The sequence below is a fragment of the Lissotriton vulgaris genome, chromosome 5, assembly GCF_964263255.1.
Source record: "Lissotriton vulgaris chromosome 5, aLisVul1.2, whole genome shotgun sequence".
NCBI classification, from domain to species: Eukaryota; Metazoa; Chordata; class Amphibia; order Caudata; family Salamandridae; genus Lissotriton; species Lissotriton vulgaris.
Genome location: NC_141693.1, coordinates 1,550,831,884 through 1,550,847,249, shown reverse-complemented (window position 1 = coordinate 1,550,847,249; position 15,366 = coordinate 1,550,831,884). Strand labels below are relative to the sequence as shown.

At 42.9% G+C, this 15,366-nt stretch overlaps 1 protein-coding gene across 4 annotated transcripts in view; it reads right to left on the bottom strand.

Annotated features, from left to right (window-relative positions):
- SLC12A6 (solute carrier family 12 member 6) overlaps nucleotides 1–15,366 on the bottom strand; it is a 734,261-nt gene that overhangs the window by 139,146 nt on the left and 579,749 nt on the right. For all 4 annotated transcript variants that reach the window (XM_086923612.1, XM_086923613.1, XM_086923614.1 and 1 more), the window contains one exon: nucleotides 9,969–10,088. In XM_086923612.1, the coding sequence (XP_086779738.1) occupies nucleotides 9,969–10,088 (120 nt within the window). The remainder of the gene's footprint in view (nucleotides 1–9,968; nucleotides 10,089–15,366) is intronic.

Below are 15,366 nucleotides of genomic sequence, written 5' to 3'. Positions count from 1 at the left end.
TAGGAGGTGGTGTAGCATATAAACAGTGAAAAGAGTAAGAGAATATTCAGAAATACGAGAAAGACTTTACCAAAATTTTGAAATATAATATAGTGGATAAAAATATAACTAATGGAGATATAAAGTACCAGGAAACACATGATCTACAAAAACGGGATGCAATAATTAAATGTTTTTCATAATGCAAATCATGAGATATGTAAATGGACTGTTTTTGTTTGTTTATAGCATTTTATTGAACAAACAAATGAAATGTTTTTGTCTTGAGGAAACAAACTTGTTGAATCAGGATGTAATTGGAACGAACTGTGAGGCACATGCCGATATCAACAGAGAATAATACTGTTGCAATAATTAGAGATATTCTTATTGGTTAGTTATGAGATTGTAAACATTAATTGGAAATCAATTTAGTGCAGCATACTAATAGACTACTGCTGTACTGAACGAAAAAGTAACATGTTTTTGACCGAGGAAGCAATGTTATGTTATGTTATATTTGTCTTTTATAGCGCACGGCTACTCCAAAGAGTGTCCCGGCGCTTTATTGCAAACCTGTAACAGAAAAACATAACAAGGAAAAATAACAGGAAATAAAAGGACCAAGAAACAGAAAGCCAAGACTCATATCTAAAGAGTAAAAAGCCAGGTTTTCAGGCCCTTCCTGAAAGCCAAAAAATTGGAGGTACTGCGCAATGCTACTGGCAGAGTATTCCAAAGCTGTGGTGCCAGCAACCTGAAGGACCGGTCCCCAGTACGTGCTCTTTTTACTCGGGGGACCACGGCGAGGAACAGAGATTCGGATCTCAGGGAACGGGCAGGACGATAGAAAGCTAGCCTCTTTTGGAGATATTTCGCTCCAGAAGCGTGAAGAGCCTTATGGGCCAAGGTGAAGGCCTTAAAAACTATCCGCTTCCGGATGGGCAGCCAATGAAGTGACTGCAGGAGGCCAGAAGTTCTAGCTCGCCCAGGCAGGCCAAAAATGGCCTGTGCTGCCGAATTCTGGACCACCTGCAGCCGTTGCAAAAGATACTCCGGCAAGCCGAGATAAAGGAAGTTAGAGTAGTCCATTCTCGAGCCAATTATGACCTGGACCGTGATATTCCTATGATCCTCCGGGAGCAGAGGAAGAAACTTGCGGAGCATCCTGAGGAGGCCAAAGCAAGTACCAGTTAGGCCCAGGATCTGTGATCTCAACGTTAGGCCATTATCGATCTTGATCCCCAGATTCTTGGCTAACTGGGAAGAGCCTGCTGGAGGAAACATATTGACAGGCCACCATTCCTGCCAATCTGGGTCCGATCGGCAGCCGAAGAAGAGTACCTCAGATTTATCCGAGTTGCACTTGAGGCTGTTAAGCTGGAACTAGTTAAAAACAGCCCCAAGGCACCCACGGATACTCTCTCCGTCAAAATCTGCTCCTTTCCCACACGTAAAGAGGAGCAGGTTTTCATCGGCATAGGAAACGATCGGGTCCCCGAAGGACTCCCCCAGTGCGGCCAGAGGGGTCATGAAGATGTTAAAAAGTGTCGGGCTCAACACTGAGCCCTGCGGAACTCCGAGTCCCAATGGCGGCATCTCGGCAGAGCAAGGAGAGGCCCAGACCGTTTGTCGGCGGCCAGCCAAAAAAGATCTAAACCAGCTGAACACCGTCCCCCTCAGACCGATCTAAAAGTCTGGCGAGGAGACCCTCATGGGGGACGGTGTCGAAAGCCGCCGACAGAGCAAGCATCACAAGCATAGCTTTGCCTCCTGAATCCAGTACCTCCTTAATTGCCTCCGAAACTACCAAGAGCGCCGTTTCTGTGCTCAAGTTGGTACGGAAGCCGGATTGGGTGGAATGTAGCAAATTATGGGATCTAACTGTATTGTAAAACATGTTTTCAAGGAGGCATATTATGACAAATAACAAAGAATAAAAATTGATTTGACCAAGTGGCTTGATTTTGGAACTACAGATTGTGTTTCTGGATTAACATTTTCAAAAAAGAATGGAAGAGAATACAGATACTGTCAATTATCGGTAATGGAATGAATCCCAAAACTGTCTTCAGTTGCAATGCAATGTGAGGCATAGCAGCACTTTCCATACTAAGTAGCACCAAGAGACGAGCTGTGTCACAATTGATAGTTAGAAGTCTAGTGGATCAGGGCTCCTCATATGTATATATAAATACATGAAGATATATATATCAGCAGGATTACGAGCTAGGTCAAATCTACACCTTTGCTCGTGAATAAGATCACCTACGTAAGCAAAGAGGCGCCACAGCAAGTGAACCTCAAACTGTGGCACGGACATTGGAAGTTGCGACGAGTGATTCAAATCACTCAGGATCTGATACTAGCCTGGTCCCCAGTGAAGAAGAATCAGGTGACAGCACCCCAGGTTCAAAGAGCGGGGATTTGGGTCAATTGACATTGGCAGAAGAAATCGAATATGTCCGGTCGCAGAGAAAACAAACACTGCACTCACGGAATCAAAACTCCGCACAAAACAGAGGAGGAACACAAGACGACGGCAACGCCGCAAGTGCACCCAAGCCAAAAGGCAGACAACAAAAGAAGAAGTTCTGGCAGAACAAAAATCAATGAATGAGAATACCATTATTAACTTGACTAATACCCAACTGGATCAAGAAGAGAAACAATTACTTTCGTTGGGCTTGTCATACTGCCCTGAGAGTAATTTCAATTATTGTAACACCAGAATTGACATTTTCAAATTCATCCGCAAAATAGAATTGAAGAAATAGTATGCGATTAAGTCAAGTTTAGCTGCTAAAAAAACTGCTGAAACCAATCAACGTTCCAAAAAAAGCGTTCTACAAGCTGAAGATGCGGGGTTAATGGTGACGATGCATCAATTACGTATGGAGGAAGACAACCCTACCAACTCTCAATCAATAGCTGACATAGAAGGAATTGACCTTGACGGTTCATGCAAGAGTCCCTTTAAATCACCATCCACATTTAATCCTAGCATGCCTCGGGATGCCATAGACATTTATGCGGACAAACTAACAGAAGAATTAAAAAAATTCCACATTTCAACCAATAAAAAGCTTAAACACCCAATGCAAAAATGCGATCTTACAACAATCTGATGAGGAAATTAAAGAATGACCATACCATCGTCATAAACCAATCAGACAAGGGTGGAAACATAGTTTTATGGGGGAAAAATGACTCCTTGGAAGAGGCTAATCGCCACATCAATGACGAACAATACCATGCTAAAATTGATATGAAGATCGCTAAATCAATACAGCAGTCCTATCAAAAAGACCTTTATCAGTGGAAGCGCGACGGACTAATTTCTAAAGATGAACTTAAATTTCTGCACAAAGAGCATCCGACACTACCCAACATATATTTCATTCCGAAAGTGCACAAACAACAGATGCCGGTGCCAGGTCGGCCGATAGTATCGGCAATCAACAGCATTTTCGAGAGTACATCGAAATACATTGACTTTTATCTGCAGGAATTTGTAGTCTCCCTACCAGCCTATATTAAAGACACTACAGAATTTCTATACCTGCTCAATCAATGCACTTGGTCAAATGACTTTTTGCTTATGACAATGGACATAGCCACACTGTATACCAGCATTTCCCAAGCAGATGGAATTAGAGCTATTAAACACTATCTGGGAGAACGCCCCATTGAATTTTACCAACATAACAAAATGCTTGTTACAATGATTGAAAAATGTTTGAATAATAATGTTTTCTTATTCAATAATTCTGTCTACAAGCAGTTGAGGGGGGTAGCCATGGGGGCATGTTTCTCCCCCAGCTACGCGGGGCTCCACGTAGGCTGGTGGGAGGAATATGTCCTCAAGGGGCAACATGCCACCAGCTGGGACAAGAACATCATAAGATACTGGCGATACATCGATGATGTATTTATCATCTGGCGAGGCACTATACAACAGGCTAAAGACTTTGTTAATAACATCAATGCCAATGTACTTAACTTAACATTCACAGCCAGCATTAGTTCTCAGGAGGCAAGCTTTCTCGATGTGCAGATTAATATAGTGGAGAATAGAATAACCACCAGCCTGTTCAGAAAAAAGACTGCAGGCAACACCATTCTGCACGCGAAATGTTTCCATCCGCGACACACTATTGCTGCCATCCCCTATGGGGAATTTCTCAGGATCCACAGGTCATGCAGTACCCCAGAACTTAGAGACAAACACCAACAAGAATCTAAAATGAGACTCATTGCCAGGGGTTATAACGCTGCCAAACTAGATGCCAGCATGGCAAAAGCAAACCGTTTAAATCGTGCAGACCTGTTAGACCCTAGTACAACCAACAAAGCGACAATTAAAGAATAAGGGGAAAAAAATACTATTTGCCTCATTACTGTATATAGTCACCAAGCCAGCCAAATGACCAAGCTGGTTAAACGGCAGTGGCCCATTGTCCTTACAGACCATGTGTTGAAAGAGATAGTGCCCGAAACCCCCACCGTTACATACAGACGCGCCTTTGCAATGCGTAATGACTTGGTGTCCAGTAGCCCTGAAACATCTAAAGAAGACAATTGGTTGTCTCCCCGTAAAGGGTTTTTTAGCTGCAGCTCATGTAGGGCATGTAAATTTGGGGAAAATACAACGACATTTGTAACCCCATTTGATACAAAGGCCATTAAATTAAGAGCTCATTTTACGTTCCGCACAGAACCAGCGGTTTACGTATTGAAATGTAGCTGCGACCTTGTTTATGTAGGCAGCACCAAGTTACCAGTACATCAACGCATATTGCAGCATCTGAGGGCAATAGTAAATGCCGACCAAAGCTACCCTATAGCGAGGCATTTTCAAAATAGCCATGAGAAGAATTTAAATCATCTCAAATATTTTGTAATTGATGCCATTATGCCCAGTAAAAAAGGAGGAGACAATGAGAAACTACTCAGACAACTCGAATCGAGGAATATTGTTCTTCTCAACAGCAAGACCCCGGGGGGGTTAAATATGGGAGAGGACCTTCACAACTTTTTGTAATCTCTAGTAACCATGAAATATTGGAGGGTTCTTTTTCAGGTGAACACTTCTGTAACTAAGAACAGTAGAACGTGAATACGCTTTCACGCACCTGTATTGTACCTACGGCAGGTTATGAAGATTATCCTTTGAGAATTTATACCAATAATTAATTGTTTAAATTATTTTATTATTTTTTCCTTTTATTTTTGTCATCATCTTAGCAGATCACACACACTTACACACTCTCAGGATCTACATGAATCTTAGTTCATCCTGCCTACGCACTAGTCACTTTAGAGTACCACGTTAGGAGCACTATAGATACACACACCCCGCTTAGGCTATTTATTTAGGGTTTCTGGGTAACGGGCTTACAATAACCATTACAGTTTGAATATGGTTATATGTATGATGACAATTCATTCTTTAAGACTAATGTTATTAAATGTCAGTAACGAACAGAGCAGATGTTGATATCTCAGGCGCAATGTATTTGAATTGGGATCGATATACATTAGACAGTTGTATCGTAGTTGAAGGGACGTAGTAACAGCAGGTATGTGAATGTGGTATTTGCACTGTAATAATCTCAACATTCTTTTAACAGTAACAGCATACTTGTGAAAATGGCATTTGCACGGTAATAATTTAAGTATTTTGCATTTATAAATCAGCATCATATTTTGCTTTCCTTAAAATGTAAATAATCCCGAAAGTATTTACAATTGAGTGTGATTATGTGTACAAATGCATTTTTTAATCAGCTGTATATTTTGCTTCCCTTAAAATGTAAATAATACCGATAGTATTTGTAATTGAATGAGATCATGTGAACAATTATATTTAATACTGTTCCTTGAGATTTGCATGTTCCAAAATGACGCCTGTATTGGTATTCCCGTTGTGATCCCTTGTTTAAAGATAGTCCTGTGTCGATGTTAATGACCAGGAAATGGCGCGCCTTTTGCGGGGAGTTGCCCTATATCACAGTGGTAGCTCTTCCACTCTCTATCAGTGAGCAAGGACTTCACGTCCGAAAAGCGTCTGAGGGCTTGAACCACGAATGAAATAAACAACTTTATGGAAATTTGAAAAAGACTGACTTTGGCTACATTTTTTGCAGTTTGCGTACCTGTCAGTGCTACGAGGCACTTCCAAGGCAAGTTTGGAGATCTATATATATATGCGGTATGTGGGTAGCACCAAGCTGCAGGTGCACAAGAGGATACTCCAGCACATAAGGGCCATAAATACCAGCGACCCGGCATATCCGGTGGCCCGCCACTTTAAAGAGTGCCACAATAATGACAGCACCCTTCTGAAATATTATGCTATAGACAGTGTGGGCCCATTGAGAAGAGGAGGAGATAGGGAGGGTGCTCTAAGAAGGTTGGAGACCAGATACATATTGGAAATGGATAGCAGAGCCCCGGGGGGGTTGAACTCAACGGAAGACTTTTACACCTGTCTCTGAATTATTTTACTGTTCTGGGTCTCCCACCATTCCAATGAGCCACTTGTGGTAATTCTGTAGGACTTTTCATTTAGGCCTGCCCATGAATATAACTAGCTTGGTTGTCCAGTTGATCACTTGGACAGGGGAATACGACACTCTCAAAATATCCCATGTCCCGAGCATGTCTAGGGTTGCAATTGACCCAGTTGTGAAGTGTAGCCTAGGCTTAGGCCGCATGGTTGTGCAATGAACACAATTGGTGGACAGTATTCAAAATGAGAAAACTGATAATGAAAAAAACTAAAAAATTAAAATACAAAAAAAGTAAAAAGTTAACTTGTATAATATTATTCACTTTCAATATAATGCCATTTCTGAATGATAAATGACATATGCATATCTCAATATAGGTGTATAGGAGGCGAGGCTGCGATATTGTTGGATATTTCAGAATTTATCTCCTCTCCTCTTTTTTCATGTTATGACTTAGACATACTGTTGGCTTGTGCAATAGAAATATTTAAGTAAGGATGCTGCGATTTCAGGGACTGGTAAATGCATTTATGCATCCATGTTTATAAATTACCCGAAATCTCATCCTGTGTATATAGTGTAAATTATAGGTCATTGTATATATATTAACTATTAATGTATATATATTTTACACTCTGATTTTAACATTGTGTTTTATATGATACAAGGGTTGTTATTTATTGGATACTTCAATTGTATATATGACACTATTTGCACTTTGCACATTGCTTTGTTGCACATTACAAACTCCATAAGGGATTATCCCGGGATGTGAGTTTTCCAAGCTGAAAATATGTTGTCTACATCTATTGTTGATGGCATTTTACATCTGACCATATTCAACCAATGGCGTTACATTTTGAATGGCATTAGCACTTTAAATATTGCCTCCTCCCTTGCATGCGTCATGTGACCAAGGCCTCTGTGAAGGCCGAAACGTTACGCTGAGGTGCGCCTTTTCCACTATTGAATAAAACACTGCTCACCTGCACTTTGGGTCTCCTCTCTTCTTCTGCGCCGATGGTATCCAGGACTGGGCTCCAGGCGAGAGAAAGCTGAGATTGTGTATATATAGATATATATATATTCAACTACGCCGACTATACGCAGTTGATTCTTTCCCTGGAGGGAGATAACTCGACCTCCTTGGAGGAATTTCATAACTGCCTGCGAGACGCGGCCGGGTGGTTGAAAGCCAATTCACTGTAATTTAATGCAGAAAAAACGGAAGTGCTGTACTGGCCTAGGGTGCAGACTTCTTTACCCTGTAACTTCTGGCCTGGGGATTTCTCCTCAGAGGTACAGCCAGTGAAGGTAGTGCGCAACTTAGGTGTCATGTTCAATACGGAGCTTTCTCTGGAGGCGCAGGTATTAAAACTAGTAGCTGGCTGTCTAGCGGTCATCAGACTTCTGAGAAAAATTCTTCCCCTACTTCCTCCCCAGCCCGGGTTGAGGTGGTACGTTTCACTGTGCTCAGCAGGCTAGATTATTGCAACTTCCTGCTGCTGAACTTTCCAAGCTTTCTTATGGATAGACTTCAGAGAGTCCAGTCTGCTGCAGCTAAACTAGCCCTGGGGTGGGCGACGAGAGCCTCCTCCTCTACGGCTTTGGCCCAGTTACACTGGCTCCCGGTCAGACAGAGGGTACAATTTAAGTCTCTCTGTCTGACCTTTAAGGCCCTGCATGATCTTGGTCCTGTGGGCCTACAAAGAAATTTAGATGGTATGTTCCAGCCTGCAGCCTACGCTCTTCCTCTGCCAGGTTGGTGATAATACCTCGGTTTAAGAAAAACAAAGCAGGAGGAAGAGCGTTTGGCGTAGCCGCAGCGAAACTGTGGAATGCTCTCCCGGCTGAGCTCAGACACATGTCCGATCTCCTTCTGTTTTGGAGGAGATTGAAAACATTTCTCTTCCCTAAACTTTAGTCCGCTACCACCCTCCTCTTACTGCTGTCTTGAGTCTGCTAGCGCCAGGATGCCTTTTAGGTGACAGACGCGCTTTATAAATGAAATAAATGAATAAATAAATATGTGCCCAGGCTGCATTGTGGGCGGTTTCAACTTAGGGCCTGATTTAAATCTTGCCAGACGGGTTACTCCGTCACAATGGTGACAAATATCCCGTCCGCCAAAATAGAAATCCCATTATCCATTATATCCTTTGGGATTTATATTTCGGAAGGCGAGACATCCGTCACCGATGTGACGGAGTAACCTATCTGCCAAAATCTAAATCAGGCCCTTGGTGTTCATTCATTCATAAATATTCATCATCATGAATATACTTTTAAAAAACTCAATCATTCTCTATACTATTTCTAATTGATGTGCTTCCTAGGTGTGAGCAGATGCACCGAAAGAGGAGAAATCCACAACAGAGATACTTTGGCACACTGAAAAGCTCAAACACATTCCTGGAAGTGGTTTGGAGACACTAGTCCATACTAATTCCATGTTTGCCTGAAATCTTTGTTTTCTGTGCCAGATACCTTCTCCAATGTTTGCACAAACCTTGTAGGGACATTTCCATTAACAGTTCGGACTCCTGCCCATAACATATATAAAGGTCAGAAAGCAGTCAAAGGGATAGAAGACTCTGCTACTAAAGCTTTTGTAGGCACGTATATGAAAACCTTTACTTGCTGAACTATGATAAATCTTATGAAATTAATGAACAAAACATCGGGACTACAAAGAACATAATCCAATGCATGTCATGAAGAGAAAAGCGACTACTAAGTCCAGTCTCTCAACTTGTTACTTCAAAGTTCATATTCTATTCCTCATAATCAACATGTGGTTGACCTAACACTTAAAAGGCAGTGATGGAAGCTTTTAAATGAGAACTTTGAAAACAAGTCAGTTTGTGTAAGCATCCATGTGTCATATCATACATGGCAAGCACCTCTTCCATGAAAGCATGTGCCTTTGCCACCCTTCTTAAACAAACAAAAAAAGCAAGTGAACAGGTACGTTTTTTGTCACTGACTCGGTTATTGATGTCAGAAAGATGTCGTAGAGTAGAAATAATGAAGTTTACAGGAAGGCAACTGTATCCCAACTACTATATCCTAGCTGTAGTCAATAGACACTTTGAATAATTTCCCTACAAAAAATTCTGTTAAAATGAATGTGGTCTCACAGCAGTAAATGCTCAAAGTGTTATGTCCATCACGTTTTATCTTCAACCAGGAAATTTTAAATACAGCAGATGGCCAAAATACTGAAACAAGGCTAGTCTCTAAATCTTAACGATATACCATCTGGATTACACATGTTAACTTGCCTGGCACTCTAAAATGAACACAATGCCCAATTTACTGATCCCAGCACTCATGTATATACACAGTGCTGAATTCAAAAACTCCACTTTATCCTTGAAAGTGCTTTGCACCTGCGAAAGCCTATCTAGATATGATATTGTGGGAAGTGATGCTCACTCCCCGGAGTATGCATAAAGGAATCATTTCACTCACCCCTGATATTCAATGTATTTGTAGATCATGCCGGCGATCACCATGGCAACAATGGCATAGTACCAAGAGGAGATGAACATCAGTGCCAGGCATATACTCATGCCTAAGAATGAAAGCGTCCTGGAAAAGTGAGAGGTGAGGGCATGAGGAAAAGTAGAAACCCCATATTTTACATACACATTTGCAAACATCTTCTGTTATCTAGAAACAGGTAATGAAAAAGCAACAAAACCCTTTCAACCCAGGGAAGAAAAAAATGACTTACAATAACAGTTCTCCAGTGTTGCAAGTATTTCAACTAAAGATATCAATGCTTGAGAGCTGTAGTTAGTGGTTACGTATTTCCTCTCTAGGACTGGATAGTTCATACATTCACATACATGTATTTAAATAGCATGCATTACGGTAACAGCAAACTGTAAATTGTAAATGCATTTATATAGCACTTACTACCCTACCCCTGACGAGGCGTCAAAGCACTGTTTGGCAAGTCGCAGGCTACCCCGAAACCCAAAAAGGATTACTGGTGAATTAGCATAGGGAAATATGAAATGTATTTGAGCGGTGGACATGTGGGTCTGTTAATTAGTCAAGTTGTTACCAATTTAAACATAATATTCAGCACAAGTGAGAAAGTGGGCTACCTTACTAAAATAAGTTGCAAAGTAAAACTTTCTAAACTGCTGACTGTTCTCAACTTCTGCTTCCAAACAGTAATACCTCAAAGGCATCTCCACTCTTCCATGTGCCCGCTATGCCAATGTCCACAAGAGTAAGCTCTGCATAAAGGATAGGTGTTGTAGCCATGCCTCTAGTTAACCTCAATGCTTCCCTTACCTGATTAGCTCTAGAATGACAGAAAGTGATGGCCACTGGGATATACTTTGCGATCCAATACTATCTGACCTGTGACTCCATGCTTCTGCGATCAACAACAGAAGATGGAACTTTTCTTGCCAGTCGAACAAAAATAAAGAAATAGCTGATCTGTGCCCTTGCTGGTCTATTGTTCTTGCCACACAGAACTTCATATATTGTCTACTGAATGCAGCTGAACTACTTGCAGCAGAAAAAGGATTTAGAAAGAATGCCATCAAAACATCCAGTTCATTCAGATGAAATTCTGAAGTACATTTGTAATTGGGAGTTGGTCAATGTTGGACTTGGCCCGTTTTACAGGGTCATCCCTGAACTTTTTGCCTTCCTGTTGTATTTTGTCCAACCTGTTTTTGTTGGTTTTATTACTCTGGGCACTTTACCACTGCTGATCAGTGCTAAAGTGCATGTGCTCTCCCTATTGTAAATTGATGTATGGATTAGTGATTCCATGATTGGCTGATTTGGTTTACTGGTCAGACCCTAGTACAGTGCACTGAGTGTGCCCAGGGCTTGTAAACCAAGTGCTGCTAATGGGCTTGCAACATGGGTTGTGCCACTCACAAAAGCAACCTGTAAAAGTGTTTCTCAGGTCTGCCATTGCAGAGCCTGTGTGCAGTCTGGTACTGCCATGTTGACTGGGCACATGCACCAACTTGCCAGTCCCTAATCCTTCCCCTTTCATCATGTCAGACACCCCAGGGTGCATTGTAAGTATAAGGTAGGACAAGCCCTGACGTGTGTGGCATGTCCTAATAGTGAATTACTGCCATTTTTGTTTTTCACTATTGCAAGGCTACCTATTCACCATAGGCCAGAATGGGCAGTTAGATTATTACATCTTATAATCCTAACTGACTCAGGGAACTAGGTAGAAATTCGAGTTTAGTATGCGTGAACTCAGAATGATAATATACATCTTTTCGTGAAGTTGGTTTTAACATTCTGTGTTTTAAAATACCACTTTTAGAAAGTAGGTATTTTCTTGCCTAACTATCCAATCCTGTCTCTGCTAGGTTGTGTATTCCTTGTCTGGAGTTTGAGTGACAGGGGCTGGGGGATTCCAGGAGAACGGGTGAGTCAGCCCAGTGGTGAATAGAGAGATATGTATCTAGATGGGAGGAAGGAGTTACACCTGAGACCTGAATAGGGCTATGCTTTCCCTCCACAATGCCGGCTCCACCCCCTGTGGTGCGTCCGATGTCTCTGCCCTGCACTGTGAAAGGAAAGAAAGAGTCATGTAAACAAAGTGCTCCAGGACTAACCAGAACTGGTTTGGACTAGGCAAAGGCCTCTCTGCCTTCAGAGAAGAAAGAGAAAAGTAGTATAACTATTGGGACAGTGATCCCAAGAAATTAGATCACTTTTGGACAACCAGAAAAAGCCTTTGCTGAGGAGAGGAACCTGAAGAAACTGAGGAGAGACTATCCCTAAGCTGAAGTGCTGCTTGGGGGAATGGCCTGCAGTGGTTGCCTGACTGTCAAAGAAAGGAGAAAGGACTTTGTGTGCTTTATTCAACTTATAAGGATCTCCAAGGGCTTGAGAGAAGAGCTTACCTCCTGCTGAAGTCTCAGGGACAACAGACCTCAACCCCCAGCTCCCCAAGAGTTATTTGGAAGTGCCGGCTTCTGTTTCGAGTGGTGTGGCTCACTGGTTAGAGGCAGCATGCCCGGAAGCAGAGGTCGACCCGGGACCAGGGTTCGATTCCCGACGCGGCAGGGTCTTGGGCCATGGTCAGCGGACTCGATAATTCTCGCTTCGGTGCCTACCCCAACCATGGGTCCCACTCAGCAACTCTGGGCAATAGCTTGCTTAATCTCTACTAACGGCCCCCTCAGCGGCGGGGATGCTTGTCTTCACCTTGGAGATTCCCAGGAGGGACCATCTCACAGGGAAAGCCAGGATGGGTTCCCCAGCGGTATACAGCGCCGGGACGCCCCTTTGCTGGGGCAGCTGTGAGCTTTACAAGTATACTGCATTTAACATTTAACATTTTGGGCCTTCTGAGGGACTGTGTCGCAAGGAGCTGGAAGAGCGACTCCAGAGGGAGAAGTGTGTCGCCGTCGCAGCCGCTGCCGTCGCATTGTGGATGTCGCCGCTGTAGTTGTCGCATTGCACGCATGAAGAGAAGCGCCTCGCAACGAAGAAAATTCGTGTCGCCGTCGCAACCGCTACGTCGCATCGTGGATGTCGCCGCTGTAGCGGTCGCATTGCACTGCATCAAGAAAACCACCTTGCATCCACAGAGAAGCGTGCCGCCATCGGAGCTGCTGTCGTCGCATCACGTAACAAGGGTGCTGCAGTTGTCGCATCGAGCGGACCGACTCAGTGTCAGAATTGGTTCAAAATGACTCTGGTTCAATGAGTCAGACCAACCGACTACGATGTTTCTGAACACCGTTGAGACGGACTCCCATTGACTTCGATGGGAGCCTGTATTCTGACCGACAACACAGGCTCTCATCGAAAAAAGGGGTGGTAGCAGAAAACCTTGCACACTGTGGCGGGCACCCCAGGGTGTATACACAAAAGAATCTACCCTGAATGAAATAGGACAGGGGTTTACAAGGTACTCGGTAGAGTAACAGGCATCTCACAAAAAGTGAAGGATGGTCCTCACACACCACCAGGTGTCATGTTTCATCATTGGCAGTCCTAACTCTCTTGAAACTTTGTTTGGTAGAGAAACAATGTATATGCCAAAATACATTTATTTAGACAGACAACTACTTGGTATTAAAAATGAAAAATGGGGAATGGGAGAATTAGTACCCCATCACCACAGTGATTGAAGTCGTCGGCATGTTTCTCCCTAAATGGCCCAAAGGGTCCGCGGCATTCATCGGGACGGGAAAAAATTACCACAGGGTAGGATGACCTGTGTCAGACTCTACCTGAAAGAGTTTCCTTAAACCCTAATGGAGGTTCCATGGTGCCTGCCACACTGTGCATGGTTGTTAAGAGGGGTCCAATGAGTACCCCCACGGGTCCCAACCGGAGGCAAACGGTTGAAGGGTGGGCCTGCCATGGGCACCCAAAGTCAGTTTCCGATAGCCTTTTCGTGTCGAACAGACCGATTCAGAAAGGCTGTCCCAATCAGACATCGTAATACGTCTCCGAATGCCGGTCGGAACAGAGTCAGCAACACAGAACACTTACCTTTCCATCGTAATCCGTTGGTCGGAAATGTTTACAAGTAGGTCGGAAACATGGGTTCCAACACAGGTTAGGAAAATCTGAATGCCAATCGGAGCCTTTCCGACCAACATCGCTATGATACCCTAAGTTGTAAAGAAAGCAGCTTGGTTCATTAAAAAATGACCAGCAAGTTGTATCTCTTAGGGGCAATATCTTTGTTGTATAATCAGAGGGGAGGGGAGGGGGTTGTTGAGGGAGAGTGACCGGCAGTAGTGGTGCGTACTGTGTCAGTACAAGGGCCAGCTGCTACACTGATGGACCACGTTGCTGTGCCAGATTAGGTTTTTTGGGACTAGGTCATAGGTGAGGTCTTCCTGTATCTTTAACATCAGTGCAATTTCGTACCAAAGTCTAACGTGATAATAAGGATCAGAACCTTCCAAATACCTTTGTCTGTCTTAAAATTCAGTGCTGGGTACCCTTTTCCTGTAAGTAGGTGTGATGTGTATGCTTTGGATCGACCTTTCTATGTCCTTGGTACTAGCCAGAATCTCCTTTTAGTCATCATGTATTTGATACACAACACTCCCAGGCTGCAAGCTAGTCCATCGTGACCTCCTTATATCTATCACACTTCGCCTCATCCTCATTCTTGTTATGCAAGATCTTTGCTGGAGGTTCGGCAGTGGCTTTATTGATAATGTTTAACTGTCTAGTAATAGAGAGCACCACTTCCATAGCTTTCAGATGGGAAGAAACTCTGAATTGAAGCTGATGTCTGTGAAGACTATGGCCGTCCTGGAATGCTCATGCAAGGCTCCAAGTCGAATGCCTCCAATGAGAGCTAACAGACTACCAAACAAACATGCTTGCCCTTTTGGTACTGTTTTCTACTGCTAATGACATCTTAAAGCAGACATATAGAAAACGACACCAAACAAAGCCAGAGAAATAGGTTTAAATAGATTATAAACATCAAAGGAATAACATCCTCTAAATATGTTCACTGGGCACAAGCATAATTATGCTCCAAAAGTAGTAAAACAAAGATTTTTTTTTTCTTACACTTGTTTTTATTAAATCACTACTTCCAGCTTATCCATATCAAGGACATGCATGTACATGTTCAACATCTATAGTCATCATACATCCAAAGCTTTGAAAATGACATCCCACTGTTTCACTCAATCTCACTGCCCGTGAGCCGAGTTACTCTCGTTTTGAGCAGCACAAGAAAATTCTTGAAGTAAGCAGGGTCCTGTCTTTAGAGATCCTGTCAGGCAGAAGAATAATTGAACAGAGAATGAAGGACACTGAACAACTTTCTGGGATACTGAAGTGGTCCCGCTATTTGGATTTTAGTCAAAATTATGACTTTGGAGTT